This window comes from Platalea leucorodia (assembly GCF_965183815.1).
Source record: "Platalea leucorodia genome assembly, chromosome: 6".
NCBI classification, from domain to species: domain Eukaryota; kingdom Metazoa; phylum Chordata; class Aves; order Pelecaniformes; family Threskiornithidae; genus Platalea; species Platalea leucorodia.
In genome coordinates, this window is record NC_138828.1 from 80,196,106 (window position 1) to 80,215,435 (window position 19,330).

At 50.1% G+C, this 19,330-nt stretch overlaps 1 protein-coding gene across 6 annotated transcripts; it reads right to left on the reverse strand.

Annotated features, from left to right (window-relative positions):
• Positions 1-439: 439 nt before the first annotated feature.
• CHMP3 (charged multivesicular body protein 3) lies at positions 440-17,790 on the reverse strand. 6 transcript variants are annotated; one of them, XM_082316485.1, is made up of 7 exons: positions 17,684-17,790; positions 12,626-12,686; positions 8,126-8,305; positions 4,971-5,092; positions 3,703-3,817; positions 2,623-2,771; positions 440-516 (listed from the first exon to the last, which is right to left on the reverse strand). In XM_082316485.1, the coding sequence occupies exons 1-6, from the start codon at positions 17,726-17,728 to the stop codon at positions 2,638-2,640; spliced, it is 657 nt and encodes a 218-aa protein (XP_082172611.1). In that variant the 5' UTR covers positions 17,729-17,790; the 3' UTR covers positions 440-516; positions 2,623-2,637. The 6 variants fall into 6 exon arrangements, with proteins under 6 accessions (XP_082172611.1, XP_082172610.1, XP_082172612.1 ...); XM_082316484.1 differs by lacking the exon at positions 440-516 and adding an exon at positions 2,204-2,420; XM_082316486.1 differs by lacking the exon at positions 440-516 and adding an exon at positions 8,913-9,091 and having other exon boundaries at positions 2,204-2,771; positions 17,684-17,750.
• Between the last annotated feature and the right edge of the window lie 1,540 nt (positions 17,791-19,330).

Below are 19,330 nucleotides of genomic sequence, written 5' to 3' on the forward strand. Positions count from 1 at the left end.
GCTTTAGCTGAATGTTGTTTCTTGCAGTATCAAGTTCGAAGTAAATGAACCAAAGCAGCCTAACTGCTTTTCTTGGAGCCAGCTGGAGCACAGGTACCTCCCCTCCCAGCGCGCGCGCGGGTATGAAAAGCCCCATTGTCGGAGGTGGATTTTGAACTTTCTTACCGCTACGCTGCTGTCGAGGCGGGTTTTATTGCAGCTGTTACCGACCCGGTCTTACAGCTCTTCAACTGCTCTTTTTTCTTTTTTTCCCCTCTTTCTGATCTGCCCTCTCTGTTTCTCCTGGTCTTAAAAATCCAAACTGTCCCGTTTGCCCATCTTGTTAGGTTCGGGGTGGAGGCGGAGCACGGGAAGGGCACCGTTCTCCAAGGAGGGCGCAGCCCTGACGCGCTGGGGTGGCTTTGCCCGCTGGCAGGGAGGGGAGCGGGGCCGGGCTTCTCCTCGCTTCTTATGGCTGAAACTGGAAAGCGTTGGAGACCGTCCAGGCGTCCGCGTGCCCGGCCTGTTCTCCCCTCGCTGTGGGAATACAATTATTTATAGACTTCGTTTTCTTTTGGTGTATCTTCCTTAAAATTAGAAACTCCCTCCTTTGCCTGCGAGGCTGCTGTGGCAGTGGCACCGTCAGGTGAGAGACAGGGTGGCTACTGGCTTTGCAAACGGCCTTTTCTGAGTCACGACAGCAGTTTTGCCTGAAGTTCTTCCTCGAGAGGACGCACACATCTCCTCGGACCCTAAAAACGTGCCGTTTAAGCAGCAGCTGGCTTTTCCTTACTTGTGACTGGGGCGTAGTGCAGGGATAGTGCCTGGAACAGTTAGGCAGCTGTTCGGATCTCTGAAGCAAACCTCCCTCCTGGTGCGGTGCTTCAGCGACCAACGCAAGCCCAGAGGGAGAGCTCTGGCTGGTGCCCGTTTGCCTGCACAACGACCGGCTGCTGTTACCGGCTTTGCCAATGACAAACGCCACGGTCAGCAGCTGCACTGGGCCACGGCACTGCCAAGTCCCCCACTAAACCATGTCCCTCAGCACCACGTCTGCTCGTCTTTTAAACACCCCCAGGGATGGGGACTCAACCCCTGCCCTGGGCAGCCTGGGCCAGGGCCTGACAGCCCTTTGGGGGAAGAAGTTTTTCCTAATATCCAACGTAAACCTCCCCTGGTGCAGCTTGAGGCCGTTCCCTCTCGTCCCGAGAAGAGCACTGCAGCTGAAGGTGGGCTTCCCATTCCTTCTTCCACCTTCCCCCAAAGCAGGGAGCTGAACCCTGCCCTCAGGGCTCCTCTCCCTCCAGCTGTAAGGGCTTCAGCTGCCCCTCCTGCCCCTTGAGAGACCGGGCTGAGGGAGAGAATCACAGAATCATTCAGGTAGGAAAGGACCTCTGAGATCTTCGAGTCCAACCGTTACCCTCACTGCCTGGTCCACCTCTAAACCACGTCCCCAAGCACCGCATCCACACGTGTTTTGAATTCTTCCAGGGACCGTGACTGCACCACTTCCCTGGACAGCCTGTGCCAGTGCCTGACCCCTCTCCGTGAAGGAATTTTTCCCCATACCCAACCCAAACCTGCCCCGGCGCAGCTTGAGGCCGTTCCCTCTCGTCCCATCGCTTGTTCCTGGGGAGCAGAGACCGACCCCCCCGGCTCCAGCCTCCTTTCAGGCCGTTGCAGAGAGCGAGGAGGGCTCCCCTCAGCCTCCTCTTCTCCAGGCTGAGCCCCCCCAGCCCCTCCTCGCAAGAGGAAAGCAAAAGCGCTGATGGCGTGCGCTGTCCCTGCCGCGTGCTACCAGCCAGTCCGGTCCCCTGCGGCTGCTCCTGGGGAGCCGGCAGGGCTGACATTTGCTGTTCAGGAGCGTGACTGACGCGTCTTGGGGTGAGAAATAGGAAAAAAAGGGCTTGTGCAGGTCTGGAAACCTTCTCTGGTCGCCCGCCCTCCTCCGAGCCCAGGCGGGAGCGCTCTCTCCGGGCAGGCAGCTGCGTGACCGCGCCTGAACAGCTCTTGCCTGTGGCAGAACTCCCGGCTGCGGGAACGCGGGGCAGCCCGAGCCTGCCTGCGCTAAAATAAGGCTCTCGCTACGTACAGCTTCTCTTTAACTACGCTGGGAAGGCCTACATGTGCTAAAGGAAAAAAAAAAGGTGCTATAAACCCACGAGGGAGCTGTTAGAGGTGGATATTGTTTGAAGTGATGCAAACTAAACTGATGCACAGAAGCGACTGTTAAGAGCAGCTTTAATAAAAGTTGTAGTGATTCAGAAAAACAAAGATCGTTCTTACCACTGAGGGGTTCTGGTAGCAGATTAAGCCAAAGTGCCTTTTAGGGAAAGATGGGACTTGAAGCTAAGAATGTATTTCAGGACTTTATATCTAAAAATACGTAACGTTACGCCACCATTGCCGTTTCACTGCAGCCTCTCACGGGGGGAGATGGGCTGAACAGAAAAGGAGAACCTTTACAGACTGCGCTCCCCAAGAAGTATATTACAGTAGTTTCTTGGAGAATACACTCCCCAGGAAGAAAGAAAAATATATATATATTACATAAAGTATTCTCACATATTAAGTTTTGCATTTTGAATGTAGGACAGAATATCCCACTGCAAAAAAAGAAAAAAATAAAAAGGCAAACTGTACACATTCGTTTCCTCCTTAGCTACGGAGGGTAGCTAATCGCGACTGCATCGCCTCAATGTCCTCCTCCTCGTCGACGGCAGCGGCCGCTCCCATGGGTTCGGGCTCTGGAAGAGCATCTGTGACTTTACTTGGTGCTTTACCCAAGGCCCCTGCAAACACATTAGGTCTTCATTTATTAATTAGCAGCTTTCGGGTACAGATATTTAAAACAATTTGACCTGTCGCTGGCGGCAGAGGTCGCACGCGAGAGCTGGCTGAGGGGGCCAGCCCTGGGCCGTCGGCGGGCGCAGCGGTACCGCCCCGGCCGGCGAGGGGCCGCTCCCCAGCCAGGAAACCCGAGGGAAAACAGCAAAGCGGGCTGTGAGAAACGGGAGAGGGCAAGGAGGCGGCGGCCGGGCTGGCAGGAGGCGACAGCAGGGCAGGAGCTGGGGAGCTGCGCTCCCAGCGGGTCAGCCCAGCTCCGGTACTCGCATCGCTCACGCCACGTCACAAGACATTCAGGTAAGGAGCACGCTAAGCGTTCGCCAAGCCAAATAACTGAAGCAGCAGATCGTTACTCCATAAGCTATAAGGGAGAAGTTGGGGTTTTGGGTTACGTTTGGATTTTAGGGCTTTTTTTTTTTTTATTTATTTGTCTTGTGGGGTTTTTTTCCCCCAACAACTCAAGACACGACAGCATTTTACAGCCAGGAATCACAACACAGCCCAAGACTCAAGGCAACGTGCCTGAGTGTATCTATCTCCTGCTTCATTACTAACAGTGTATCTAGTCACTTACTTACACAGATCTCACCTGGTTACGAGGATCCACTGCACAGACACCGATCTGCTAAAGCCTCAATTACAGAGCTGCACAGACATCAGCTGATGCTATTACTTATGCTTTACGGAGCCTCACCGGCCGCCTCAGCCAGTATTCCCCGAGAAACCAGTTTGTCAGAGCACTCTGCCCGTTCGCAAAGGCAGAGACGCCACCGGGAGCGCGCAGTCGAGCCAGAACAGACGAAGACTTAAATTGCTGCGTCTTATTGACCAGAGCGGGGGCAAGGCTCCGCTCTCGGCAAACACAGACAAACTCACCAGCTGTGATTTCAAAAAGGATTTTATCGATTTCCATCTCGGCTTCCTCTTCCATTTCCTCCTGATCCTCCAGGCTTTCAAAGGTGTCCTCCAGCATTTCCTCTATAATTCCAGCCTAGCAGAAAACAAAAAGGCAGCAGGTGATGCCCTTGGGAACAGCGGAGTAAGGGGATGCGCTTCCTACTTTCGAGATCAGGTTACGCCTACCCAGGCATTTACCAACCGCTCTCTTGACGCTCAAGCTTTTCGGATCAAGGCTATCCCGTTGCACGAGGGCTGGCCAACACGCCCGCCTACAGTTCAAGCACGTATCCGTACAACTGATGCACGGGAAAAACGGTAAGAAAATTGAGGATTAAATACACATGTTCTCACTTTGAAACCCTCAAGCTGTTATTCCTTGTTGCGTGTCTAAACGCCGACAACCCGGCGCGCTCCAAGGATGCGAAACAGAGCTGCAGACTTCAGTCATGAAGCATAAATTGCGTAACGTGCTGTAAAATTAGTTTGACGTGGGCTCCCTTTTTTCTGTCTGTGCTTGATAACGTTCCTCTGCAGGGCCTGCAACCTAGAGCTGGCCAAATTGCTCTGGTACGTAACGGTAAAATTATTAAGAAAAAAGCTGATGTGACCTAAACAGTCTAGAGCGGTAAGAGAGGAAAAAGCAAAACAACTTCGGTAGCTGAAAAGTTAATAAGCCATGACAGAGAATGAATTTACTTTAAAATCAGAGCACTTTCATCAGATGGAGACACAAAGTTTTTAAACCCAGTATCAGAACAGCCATCTTGCCTCAGATGGGACTTTCAGCTTCCCACTCCGCAACAGCCTGTGGTGCGCTTGTCTTAGTGAACATTTTCATTCCGGAAAGCAGGCAACCCAGTCTCCCCAGACCAGACGGAAGCTCGGGGATAGGGGCAGCCACTGGGCGCAGGCGTGAGCCCTGCTGCGAGCCTCGGCCCCTCCCCGCCCTCGGGACTAGGATGACCGAGCCGCAACCGCGCCGTCGGGGACCGGTCTTCCTCCTTCCATCCTCAACCTCAGCAGCATTTTTTGGCTTCAAGCTTTACAGCAAACGCGCTGCAGGTATCGCCGAGCCAGGCTTTTCCCCACATACCGTAACTTGCTAGAAAGTCCCCAGCTCTTCACGCGCTACTTGAATTTCTGTTTGTCAGAGCTCGCGCAAGCCCTCTGACACAGGGGCCACACACAGCACGCTAATGACCACCTCTTGTTCACCCAACTCTTATTTATGTTGTAGATCTTACCTTCATCATCTCTTTGGACAACTCCCTCATCGTTGCTTGGATTTCAGGGATTTTTACTAGATTTTGCATAGCTTTCATGACTTCTGTGCTCTTCTGCAATGAACCTGCTACTCGCAGGACAGCTGTGAAGGAGAAGCATAGAAAAGCTTGAACAATCCATGCACCACCAAAAGCAGAGAAATTTTATCCTCCCTATATGGACAGAAATTAGTTTGCATTTAGGCAATTTAATTAAAAAAAGAAATGGGCATCCTGCTTCTTCATTCTTGTCTACCTTCCTGGAAAAGCTCAACTCCTACCCACATCAGAAAAAATAAGTTTCTAGCAAAGACACTTGTCCTGTATGTTCACCTGGAGCAACCCAGATTGCCTGCAGAGAGATTTCAACCCACTTGCACCCCAGTTCACAAAGGGAGATCCCTGAGGAGCTCCTGCCTTTGCTCCTCACCAGTGGAGCTGCAGCCCAGCTCCGTGCCTGACTGCCGACCAAACCAGCGACCTTCCGCCTGACACTGGGTGGTGGAAACTAACGCTGGCAGAAGTTCTAGTGCAACGGAACCATAGAATCGTAGAATCGTTAAGGTTGGAAAAGACCCTTAAGATCATCGAGTCCAACCATTAACCCAGCACTGCCAAGTCCACCACTAAACCATGTCCTCGAGCACCATGTCTACCTGGCTTTTAAATACCTCCAGGGATGGGGACTCAACCACTTCCCTGGGCAGCCTGGGCCAGGGCCTGACAGCCCTTTCGGTGAAGAAGTTTTTCCCAATATCCAACCTAAACCTCCCCTGGCGCAGCTTGAGGCCGTTTCCTCTCGTCCTATCCCTTGTTACTGGGGAGAAGAGACCGACCCCCACCTCGCTACAGCCTCCTTTCAGGCCGTTGTAGAGAGCAATAAGGTCTCCCCTCAGCCTCCTCTTCTCCAGCCTAAACAACCCCAGCTCCCTCAGCCACTCCTCACCAGACTTGTGCCCCAGACCCTTCACCAGCTTCGTTGCCCTTCTTTGGACACGCTCTAGTACCTTGGCACTAGAGGTTATAGTTTCACATAAAACAGTAAGCTAGTAAATTAATACTGAAGCAGATAAGCTGGAAATAAGTGTAGTTTAAACTGAATTTAACAATACTCTTTCCAGAGGCTATTCTTAAAAGCTCTTCTCAAGTATGTTGATACACCAAGATCGAAATGCAATCATTAAGGGTACTCTGAGGTTCCTGAATTGTGCCATCTATCTTCACAGCTTCCTAGCCACGGAGAACTTACCTGTTGGTATACAAAATGGTCACTCCTTAATGAAGCAAAATGAAGGTACAGCATATATTATTTTTCATTTTAATACTTCATTTCTTTAAGAACATTACACTTGTAATGTTAACAAACTAACAGAAATCTTGCCTTCAGCGATCATGTCCCCCAAGATGAAGCAAGTTAATTACAAACCCCAGACCGAATTCTAGATTCCTTCCCATTGCTTGGGTAAGCGTGTCAGAACACTCCCAGTAAGACGAAGAGGCTGGTAGCGGCAATAAGGGGTTTTTCCTTTTAAAGGACACCTCAAGCTGCAAGGATGGCCTCTGCCTCCCTTTCCTGAATGAGCCACATTTTACCTATCCTAAGATTACACTTAAGGTTCACATTGCAACTCCGGATTTATCACTGATCTAGTATTAAAATTCACTAGCAACTAGCTTGGATAATGCTGGGGTGGGGAGAACGCTTCGACATTTCGGTGTGTTAGCCTCCACCAAGACTTTCCCTGTCTTTAACGCTTTCTGCTCTGCTCTCGTTGCAGACCGGAATGCTCTGAGGTAGGGAAAATACTGCAGGAGGCCTGTTATAACAGATTTCTGGTGTGGATAAGGAAGGAGGGAAAGATGGTGGTCCTGGGGGAGCACAAAGGACCAAGGAGGGTTTACGGGAGCTAGGCATTAAGCCACAGGGCAAATCGATTCATCCCCATCAAGAAAATCAAACACTGACAGCCCCCCCACCTCCATTTAGGACTTAGCAAGCGGCCTAAGCCTCTTGCTAGAGAAACAATAATTTACAGGGTGAAGGGAATTCTACTGAGGGAAGTAAACGTCACGTTACAGATCCTGTCAAAATCAGCAACAACAACAGGCTCCACACGGATACGCGAGTATTAGGCACGCATTCAAACTGTTTAGGAACGCACACTAAAAACGTGCCCCAAATTACCGGAACAGAGTTCCGTTTCTGAGCCTGTGATCCTCACGTCACTGCAACCCTCAGCTCTGAGGAGAGGTGTGAGGTTATCTGTTGGGCAGCTAATCAGAGGAAACAGCCAGCCAGCGAGGATCTAGGGAACAACGAGGGGCAGGAACCCCAGAAAGCGAACTGGGAGCTCCCTGACTACTCCAGAGCCCAGGGTGGGAAACCCATCCAGACAGGGCAGTGGGGAAGCGGCCTCCAGAACACCCTGCAGACTGAAGGGGCTCGTTGCCTACAGGGATACAGGACTCAGTACGGAATATGGGGGAAAAAAGCATTTTTTGAACCGAGAAAAACTTCTTCTGGAATCTTTTAAGGGGATTGCAGGAATGTGATTGAACATGAGAAACTTTTTATTGGATGTTTAGGGGAAGGGCTGAAGGTGGAGAAAGTGAGGGATCAAGGTGGACCAGGGAAGACCACAAACCTCAGGGGCCTACAGGTCCAGGTACCGGCAGCCCAGGCAGAGGAGAAGATCTGGGGCCAGCTTAGACTGAGTGTCTGAGAGCAGCTACTGGAACAACCCGTATGTTGTGAACGTGTGTATATATGTATTCTACTAGTGGACCTCAGTCCTCATCAGCTGAAGAGGAAGATCAGGATTGAGCTGTCAGCACTGTCCACGTCTGTGTGAAAGCCTCACGCGGGTGCTGGTAAAGGCAGTGTGCGTGCGTGGGTGCGTGCGCCTACTGGTGCTCAGCCTGGCTGGGTGCGGGGATGTGGAACTGCAGCAGCCTCACCCCTCTGGGCCTGCGACGGGAGGAATTTCCCTGGGTCCTGAAGCCCGCTGGAATCAGCTGCCTTTCACAAGAGTAGGACTGCTTCCAAATTCAAGCTTTGCCTGTGTTTGACCTTGGTTCTGAAAATGGAAACCCAGACCTCACCTCTAAAGCTAGAAGCGCTCAGAAGTTGTTCTTACCAAGCTGGTTCTTCATCCCCATGAGAACAGAGTTCATGTGAGCTTTGGATGCATAGAGTTTGCTTACGGCCTTTCGAGAGCGGATCAGTTCCTTCGCCAAGATCACACACACGTCTTTCTGACCCTTTTTGGCAGCATCCTTTATCGATCGCTTCACCTTCTCCTCTTCTCTCTGGATATCTGGAACACAGAACAACACAGCAAATAGCAACAAACTGCTAAGGATTTGGAAGAGGAACCAGTCATTTGTTGGGGTGTATTTTCAATGCAAAGAATCGTTTCTGCTTGATTTCAGATCCCCTCTGTTACTCAAAGACCTTGTTCTAGGATGATTTACATGTTAGCTGATTAATTCAACTAAATATGAATAGGAAAATTCTCATTACTAAACATCCAGCCCTGTAATTTCCTTTGCAGCTAGGAGTACTGTAAAGGACTGTCCAGGAATATCACTGCGTGAAGCTGAGCTGACGAAGATGAATTCTTAAGAAGCAAAAAAGGTCCAGTAAGAACAAAGCACTCTGAGATGACGACTTACAACTTCAGAATAACTTCCTGACTATTAAACTGGCCTGATATAAAGATATATTTATAGGAATACACAGATATATAATATATACACACACAGTTTAAGACTACTGTACTGATCTGTTGCTTACAAGATTACCCCTTCTGCGTTCATCGCCAGACAGCCCCACTTCACCAGGAAGGAACAAAGCTGTCACAAGGAGTTTGAAACTAGGAGTCTCGGCAGACAGACAGGCATTTTACTAGCAAAAAGACTTACCTGTCAGACTACATCCAAAGCTTAACCCATACAGAATCATAGAACTGTTAAGGTTGGAAAGGACCTCTGAGATCATCGAGTCCAACCTGTGACTGTGACATGCCCACCTTCAAGTGAATTTGAGGGCTGCTGTAGGTAAAACTGTCCTCACCATTTCTAAATCCCTGAAATGTGTTTTTCTGAAAAAAAAAAAAATACATTCAGAAAGACTGTAGAAGGCTGATCTCACACAGGCTAGAAAGATTTAGATGTACACTGCCTCCAAAAAAAAAAAAAAAAGCTTAACCATCTTATAGTGAATTTGTAACGGTGTGTCCACAACTTTAAGAGTTACTTAGAACCACAGGTTTGTTAATTACTGCCAAAAGCAGCCTTCATCCTTGCAGACTTAGTTATTCCCCTCGTCAGGCACAACTCATTGAGCCTCAACGGGATACCCAGCCAAGTCTACACTGGTACTTAAGGAGTTAAGCTCTTGAGTTTATACTGCTCATACTTTAAGACATGTGCGTTAGGTGTTTGTATAAACAGGGGTGTTCAAATTATAAGCTGGCTGGCTGGTGCCAAAGCTATGGATAATTTATCAGTGAAAACTAGTATGCTGGTAAATTGTTAGATATAACTTAAAGCAGCCTGTTCAAACTCTCCAGGTATCCAGCTTCATTCAACAGCTTTTTATAAGAGCAGGCTGGAGCAGGAGTACTGAACTAAGCCTATACAAAGTGAGCACCAAGTAGTTGGATTTGAAATATTATACGCTAAATAGGCTTCCTTAAATAACGTAGGCTTCTCTAGCAAATCTGGGGTGGCTGTTCGCACGTCTGCCTTGTCAGATAATGCTGGCTGTGCACAGCAGAAGCCAGGTACCTCAAAAAGCTCGGAGTAAGAAATGCAGGAACAAGCAGGGGCTGTATCAACCCCCTTCTCTCCCAGACTCAGCAATAAATTAACCACTGGTGAAATGTGGATCTAAGAGTCCTCAAAAAAATTATCCTAAAGTAAATAAAGAATTCAGATAGTAACAGTTAGGCTCACCTTCCTGCAAAGAGTTGAAGGAAATGACCACAAGAATTATTTCTAGCAAAGGCTTTGTTCAAATTTGGTTTTGTTTGAGTCGTCTTGATTTATACCAGACAGAAGTTACACATAGGCAAGAATCAGAAGTTGCCCTTTTATAAAAACAAAGGCATCAATGCACACTTTTCGGCACAGGCCAACTTGGAGACTTCGACACAGCTTCTCACGTGGGAGTTAATGAACCCTGTACTCAGGATGAGTCATTCTCTCAGTATCATTCAATGGCGTCTTTATCCTAAAGGGCTGGCAGAAATCTGTAGGATCGTAACCAGAAGAACATACTCCTTGCTGCTTCCCCACTATTATCCGCAGAAATGTCACAAGCTTGAAGACATCTGTATGTCAGACACGGGAGTGAGTCAACTCCCAGCATCTCCGAACAGGTAAGAAACAGCTGAAGCGCTACAGCAAAAACCAGAAAGCACCAGGAGTACTCCAGCAGCACTGAGGAACTACACCATTCACTTTGTCAGCTAAAAACAACCACAAGTATTGCATTACTGCATCCAAACTGGGGCAGTGGGGCCCCGTACTCGAGTGAATGCTTTCGCTTGCAGGACCAACTGCTGAACGTGAGATTAGTGGCATAAAATACGCAAGAATGGTCAGCTCCACCTTTGAAGGTCAATGCCAGCTATGCACCTCTAATGAACCAAAGTCACCACACCACTACCAAGCACCGCAGAGGCACAAAGCAGTCCAGAGCATCTGCGAGAGGGACTTGTAAGCTCAGTAAAGCACAAAGTTACTGTATTACTCCAACTATATTAACTAAAAAAAATTCAATTCTGAAGTCACAAGGATACCTTTCATTTCTTCAAACCTTCCAAGCCCTCAAAAGCAACCTACACCAAACAGAAATCACGACAACAGCAGGAGTCCAACAACAGATGGTTTGAAACAGCGTGTGGCTATATTAGTAACTGCGCTGACTGGGCGAGCCAAGTGTTCGAGCGATCCAAGCCTACTCAGTTCATCCCAGGTGGATCCGAGTGTTGGAGTATCAAAACACATCTAGCACAGCTTTCCCCAGGGAAACTATGACAGGTCCCCGCTCAGCATCACAGATTACAGCGATGTCCTGTGTAAATCTCAGTCGAAATGACAAAGCACGGCAGAATCCAACTACAGTGAGTAATTTTGGAAAAAAAAAACAACTGTAGTGGCACGTGGCTGTCATCTTTCAGCAGCAGCCTGCCAGCCTGGTAAGTGTGCAGCAGAACCATGCATTTCCACTCCTGACACTGGGTAAGATTTGAAATCCTAGCACAATATGGGCATTACAGAGGTATTCTGTACTTTATTTTAAGGGGAATTATCACAATGGCAGATGGTTAGTCTAAGCTCTTATGTGCTGAACTGTATTTCTTTGACTGTAACACTCTGAAATACAGAGACTTTTAGAGCTGTTACAATAATTAGATTTACATCCACGTCAAAATATCAGACTACCACATAACCCAATATCTATATAGGCCATTAGAAGTACTATGGCATGCATAAAGTTGAGAGAGAACCAAAATTTCAAGAAACCATCAATAGTGAACACGTGGGTAGTTTGTTCCCGCAGAAGATGCGACCTCCAAAACGTACTCTGCTGTTAAGATCAGCCACATTTCGGTCGCTCTGTGCCCGATACAGCCACAGAAAGTGCCTGGGAGACTGCAAAACAATTCACAAGCATAATGAACATCACTGTACATCGGTTTTCCTGGAAGAGGCATAAACCCTGTCCTCATTTTACAGATGAGGACAAAGACAGACTTTGTACTGCATGAGCATCTCTCTCCAACCAACTCGTACAAATCTACAAGTGGGAGAATATATGAACCCTTCCAGCTTAGTCCAGAAGCAAGGGGCTGGGGAGGAAAGGGGGAAGGGCAAACGTACTCCTTGAGGAGTCGCTCAAAACAGGCACATGCCTAATAACCAGATGCTGACACAAAATATCCCTTACCAGCACACCCCTTGGACCAATCCTGAGGGCACGGCAGAAGATGAAAAGGGGAAAATAGAATCTGCCCCAAACCTATTTTTTGACTCTGGGAAGGCGGGCAGAAGAGAGAACAAGAAACTGAGCTAGCGGCAGTGTAATAATAAGCAACTCCTCTGCTTTTCAAGACCTCTTCAAAAGTGTAATGCCCATAATTTAACAGCAAAACTCCCACTGAGAAAAGTCTTTTTTCTTTTTTTTGTTCTTCTCTCCTGTTTGCAATTTTCCCAAGCTGACAGCAAGCTACTTTTGTTTAGCACGTACGCTTCATTCCTGTACATACCCGCGGAACTTTGGACATGTGGAATTACATACCACACCGATATTACTCGTTAAACCAATGTGGCTGAATTTCTGGATAAGAAGTCTAATTCATCTTATCAAATGGGATTTAAGAGTATTATATTTTACTGGAAGCATACAACATTCAGGTTCTTTTGAAAATTTTACTTGGAGAACTTCACAGCAGCATCATTTTGTAACACAGACTAAGTCTGGCCCCAGGATCACATTCATCTTCCTTTATTCCAGATGCGATAGAGTACCCCGGGTTATTAGATTTCACAGCCTCCCCCAATTAAAGCAAAAATCCTTGAAGGCAGACAGGAAAAGGAAAAACAAAAAATGAGACATAAGTACAAACCTCTGATCTGTCTATCAATCACTCTCATTTCTTTCCTTATCTTCAAGGACCATTCATTGACCTTCAAAAGAGAAAGTGAGAGTTACTTGAAATTCCAACCTTAAAACGATGCTTTTACACTTTCATGTAACAACCGTTCAATATCAAAAGAAGCACTTCAAAATGCACAAGCTTTAAGTTATGAATCATGTTTAAATATTTAATTATTCAAAGTTAAAAAACCACTGCAGAGATACCATCAAGCTATTGCACTACTCCTAACATTCAGACAAGGAGTTAAGGAGGATGCGATTTCAGAATCGGACGCTCGCTGCCTGGCTAACCTCCCACGTCACAGCCACGTCGCTGTGCAGAGGGAACTTGCCGCAGGGGATTTCAGCATCAGGTAGAACCTTTGGCACGGGATGACAGCACCAGGAGTGCTATTACCTGTTTCAGTCAGAAGGAACCCCAGGAGGTCTCCAAGCCAACCTCCTACTCAAAGCAGGACCAAGTTCAGAGTTCGGACAGGTTGCTCGGGGCCTCGACCATGGAGTTTTGACACTGTCCGAGGGCAGAGACTTCACAGCCGCTCTGGGCATCTATTCCAGCACTTAATCGCTCCTGTGGTGAGGAATTTCCCTCATGTCCAATTCAAAATTCTCCTCTGGCCACCTGTGGCCATAGCCCCTTTCCCATCACTGGGCACACCTGAAAGCTACCTGCCTCTGCCTTCACTACCACCCCATTAGAGGCAGTGAAGGGCTTTAGATTCTTGCCCCTTCGCCTTCTCTTCTCCAAGCTAAAACGAGCCCAGTTCCTTCAGCTTCTCCTCCTGTGTCATGGGCTCCAGCCCTCCGCCACACCTCGGTGGCCCTCTGCCGCACTCTCCCCGGCATGCTGATATCCTTCTTGAACCGGGCACCCAAACCGGGACGCTGTTTTGCAGACGTGGCCTCGTTAATGCCGAACACAGCAGAGTAACTGAACAACCATCTGCCTCAACCTGATGATTACACTTCACTAATGCAGCCCAGTTTGCCCTCATCGCTGCGAAGGAGCACTGCTAACTCACGTTTATTATCCGTGGGAGGCCCAGGTCCTTTCCTGCAGAGCTGCTGCCCAGCCAGCCCCAGGCTGCACACCCCTTTTTGGGGTTTTTATCAGGGATGGCTGTCCCACGTACGTAACCCTGCATTGCTCGACGTCGTGAGGTTCCTGCTGGCCCATTCCTCCCACTTGCTCAGGTCCCTCTACACAGCAGCTCTGCCCTCCGCTTTCCCTTCCCCTGCATTTGGTGGGGTTCAAACACAGCCACCCCCTCCTGCGACTCGCCAAGATCCCTCTGTCCCAGCACTCCTGGCTCCCCCGACTCAGGGCGCTGGAGGAGGTGGGGAGCACCACTTGCCCCGACCACCTCTCTGGGGAAGCGGAGACATCAGGGAGCCAGCAGCTGCCAGACACCCAGCTGAGAATTGGAAGTGCTTGCGGAAAATAAGGAAGCAGAGAGGGGCTGCAGAACCAGAATTGGGAGATAATACTAGCATACAGAGTGCCAAATGCTTGGGGAGCTCTGATGCTACTTTTATTATTAGCAGCACAGATTTTGCACAGTATCTAAAAAAAAAAAAACCCCAAGTATTAAGATGACCTCTAGTTCATGGATCCACTTGCACACTGCACATGCCAGTGCACAGGCCGCTCAAGTAGTCCAGGTGGCTATATAAGTAGTTTCATATGAAAATCACCCTGATTTTTATGTGATTTTTTTTTTTTCAAATAAAAAGCCTCATCTACCTGAATAAGCTTTATAACAGAGCTGTAAAAAGAGCGCTCTTCAGTGCATGAGCCCAGCAGAGCAAGACCGATTCTTAGACTTGTACCGGTCTCAAAAGAAATGCTCTCGGTCATGAGGAGCAAGACCATGTTTTGACTACAGACAATGACCACCATCGGAGTTGCCCAAGCACAAAATCTGCTGCAAAAAAACCCAAACCCGAAAGCCCTGCAGAGCTCTGTGCGTACGCATTATGGGTGTGCAGAAGTTTTGAAAGGATTTCAGAAAGCTCCTGTACCTTTTACTTGAATCCTGTTTTATCACAGGAAAAAAAGAAAAAGCCTTGGTGGACCAACTGCCACCTCCCCTCTTGCTGTATGGAACAGAGCAGAAAAATTTCATGTAGATTCATTCCTCACCCTGATAAGAGGCTAGGAAGGTCCCTCTTTGAGTATGCCTACGATAGATGGAGAGAAGAGGGGAAAGAGACTGAGGCAAAGTATGATTGAACTCTGGCTGGCCAACTATCATGTCTCAACCGTAACATCTTCTAGAGATTTGCTCTACAAGTTGTATTCTAGAACAAACCAATGTATATTAAGCCTTCATGTAAAAGCACAATCGGCAACTGTCTAATGAACTGCAGCAGGATTCACAGATTCTGTCTCTGTGACGCAGAACCCGGCACAAAGACACCATTAAACCACACAGAATCACAGAACCGTTAAGGTTGGAAAAGACCCTTAAGGTCATCGAGTCCAACCGTTAACCCAGCGCTGCCAAGTCCACCACTAAACCATGTCCCTAAGCACCATGTCTACCCTTCTTTGAAATACCTCCAGGGATGGGGACTCAACCACTTCCCTGGGCAGCCTGTGCCAGGGCCTGACCACCCTTTCGGTGAAGAAGTTTTTCCTAATATCCAACCTAAACCTCCCCTGGCGCAGCTTGAGGCCGTTCCCTCATCCTATCACTTGTTACTTGGGAGAAGAGACCGACAAGAGACCACAACTGGCTGTATGTTGTCATCAATCCCTGCTATCTCTGACAGCAGAAAACTCTTTGATAGCTCATCCCTAATACTGCCCAGGAACAAGCTGCTTCACACGACCGTCCTCATAAAGACAGAGCTGGGTGCTTCTTCATCCGCTGGTCCTCCCAGCACGCATCACCAGTTTTGTGTATAAGAGAAGGAGGAGGAAATCCCTTTGACTCTCATCTAGAGTACTGCATGCTGCCGGTTACATGAGACACAGCAATTTGTTGAGCAGTAAAGAAGCTGAAGTGCCGATCTCATGCAGGAGACCAGGGATGCGGCTACGAACCAGGGCGCAATGCAAAGCAGAGGTAGCAATGCTGGGAATAGAAGCACTTTGGTCAACTAAGCAAGGCTAATTACCCCGAGCACAACTCCATGCTGATGTGGCTATTCCGCTTCCACTTGTGACATAAATAAAAACGTCACTCTCACAGCACCACATCACACCGGAGAGTCAGCCAGCAAAACCCTAAGCCAAAATAAACCACTCTGACTGCACTGGAGGCAAACCGCTTTTTAAGCTCAAACAACCCAGACGTGGCATTAAACATATAGCAGACCCCCAGCTTTAGACAGGCTGAAGCGCATCACGAGCTCCTCAGAAGGACTGAAGATGTTTGCCGTATAAGTTCTCTCCCATCGACAGACTACGAGCATACAAACCAACCCAGGGTGACTCACTGCCAACACAAGAACCTCCACCTCCTCCCAACACCAGCCACCTCCTGCGGTGCTCGGATTGCTTTCTCTAGCCCTACTCCAAGACAGTATCTTGCGTACAGCTGCTGGCAGGCATGAGGTAAGCGGTCCTGTTTCCCCATCACCTAGTAAGCAGAAATAACTTCTTCTTCCTTCTAAAGCTGTGCGGTTAGACACAGGAGAAAAGAAATTTCTTACTATTAATGGGTTTCTCAATATCGCCGTTATGACCTGTGAGGTCATCATGCCAGCCTGCAACCCAAGAGCGTGCTCGTGACAGCACGATGACCCACGTCATTGCTCCCTACGGGTCAGACACGCCTGTTTCCTAGCGCCTTTGCAGGCTTTTCTGCAGACAGCTCCAAGATGACCCACAGACACGCTGTGTTACTGGAAAACACAACAAGCTTGTCAGTTATGGAAAGGCAAGAGCGGTCGTCGGAGATGAAACAAGAACTTATCAGTGCAGTACAACCACTTCTTGCGGGTTAAACAGTTGTCTGCTGCTTTAGCCCAGCGTTGAGAGCAGCAGTCTCCAAACCCCGTTTCTCTGTGGCATCTTCCAACACTGCTCACGAATGAAGGAAACTATAACCAGCCTGCACAGTGCTCTGACACAGGCAGAGGAGGAAGGGAAAGCACACTCTCAAAAGTACATTCCTTATTTAATGCTATCACGCAACAGGAGGCCTGCTCCTCTAGGACCTGTCTGCTACAAAGCAGCAGGGAATATCGGTGACACTGCAGCTCTTCTAAGCCTTCAACTTCAGTATCTGCCATCTTCTCCCTGTTGCTTTTTTAGTACCTGATCTTTCCCCCCACCAAATAGGGGTTTTTTTAAGTAATATATTGATTTATGAAAGGCAACAGTAGAATCCATCAGTATCTCAATTATTCCATTTCACTGTGACATTATAAATGTGTGGGTAGAAGCAGGGCTTACAAAGTTTGCCTGCAGACTCAAAAAAACCACCAAGTCCCAATATTCCAGCTATTCATATTTTTAAGTTTGTTTTTGCAACAGGAGCTAGAAGCCCCTAGCGAAGCCGCAGGGCTGGAAGTTACGGGGGACAGCTAACAGCAAGCCAAAGCTCCGGGAGCCGCTGACCAAGCCTCGCCAGGCCACGACACCCAGGACGCGTTGCTCCTTTGGCTACTGCTCCTGTGGCCCCGAGAAGCCCCCTGCAAGCCCCCGCACAGCCCAGGGAGCAGGAGCCCTCTGACAGCGGCCCCAGAGCGTTAAGGAGCTGCTGCGCTTCACAAGCGGCGAAGCGACCGAGCGGGGCCGCCCCCGCCGGGGCTCCCCCAGCCGCGGTCCCCCGGGACAGGCCCCACCGGGGCACCCCGCCCGCTCCGAACCCTCCTCCCCCCCGGCCGCGGGGACGCGGGCTCGCCGCTTCCCCTCAGCCCCGGGCCGGGCGCTGTCAGGCGAGGCCCCCGGCGCCTCGCCCAGGCCGGGCCCGGCCGCTCCGCAACGCCATGCGCCCAGGCCGCCGCCCCCGAGCCGCAAGCCCCCGCTGCCTCCCAGCCTCCGCCTGAGGCGGCGGCACCGCCGGGGCCTCACCAGCTCCTTGGGCGGCTTCTCGGGGGTCTTCCCGAAGAGGCCCATGGCGGCAGCGCCTCACGCCGCCCGGCCCTTCCGCCTTCCCCGCCCCGCCCGCCGGCAGGGGCGGGCCGGCCCCACTGCGCATGCGGCGCCCGCCGCGCCCCACCCCGCCCCGCGCATGCGCACGGCCCCGCCCCGACGGCACTGCCCATGCGCTGCCGGTGGGGGAGTGGCCCGGGGGGCCCCGCCCCTCCGCCCTTCACACGGCCCCGCCTCGCTTCACACGGCCCCGCCTCGCTTCACACGGCCCCGCTCCTCCGCGCTTCACACGGCCCCGCCTCGCCTCACACGGCCCCGCCCCGCCTCACACGGCCCCGCTCCTCCGCGCTTCACACGGCCCCGCCCCGCTTCACACGGCCCCGCCCCGCTTCACACGGCCCCGCCTCGCCTCACACGGCCCCGCGGCGCGGGCGGGCAGCGGGACGGGGTCCGCGGAGCTGAGAGGACTTGGCCGCGGTGCTTACGCTGCCCCGGCACCTTCTCCGAGTGTAGGGTGAAGCGGACCGGCAGGAGTTTATGGGGAGCCGTAACGGTTAAGAGCAATAAAAGCAGATGACGGAGCAGGTTATGTCACCACCTGCCCCCCCCCGTCACGCAGTTGCAGGAAAGCACTATAAGAGCATTTATAAAATCAAGTCGTGCAAGGAATGCCTCGAACTAGACTTCACGCCGTTCTCTTCCAGCCCACGGAAGACTGGCAGGAGACCCAAAGAGGAAGAGGAGCAGCTGTTAGCACAGCAGACATTGCCTGCCTCGTCTTCAGCTGCCAGGGTTCTTTGGGAGGTGCCCCGCCAGCAAGGCCTGGCTCATCGCCACCCTCCGCCGTCCTCTCGGCAGCAAAGGGTGGGCAACCTGGCCAAAAGAAACGGACAGCTTGGAGCCACCCTGCCGGGTGCTGGGGGGCGAGCTCTGGCAAGTCACGCCATCCCCTTGCGCCCCGATGCGCAAGCTGAGACGCACAGGACTAGAAATAATCACCTACGCGCAGAAAGAGTGCAAAAGCTTAAGAAGGAGAAGGTGCTATTAGCTTAATCTAACAACCTCACAATCACGCTTACTCTCATCATTTAATTCCCAGAGAAAGACAATTTAATAACAGTTACAAAAATGTACTGTTCACCTTTGTCTTTTTTCCTTCCAAAACCTAATGCAGAATGAAGATAGATCTAAATATGCTTTGGAAAGGACAGCTCTCCTTTTGGACTGGGTACCAGCAGTGGGAAAGCCGGTGTAACAAAACAGTAACTGCTGAAAGTGAGACTGACAGAGACCTTCAGAGATGATCTAAATCCATCCTCTCTTAATAGCAGAACAAAACACCAATCGCCCTCATTAAACCTACTGACATAAGTAACCTCAGATCGATCGTTTGACATTTTCTGTTTACAGCTGGCCACCAGCTTTCAGGCATGCAGAATAAAACACTACTTCAAGAACGCTTAGCATCTCCGTTAACTCAAGACACTTCGCAAATACTAGCACAACCCAGCCCAGCGAAGCACAACAGGCGAGCAGCGGAACTGCTGACCCTGTTATAGGCACAGTCTTTGCTCCGTTCGCCGGATTTTAAACTGTCAACGCGTTGGGTAAGGGCTGTCTGAGATT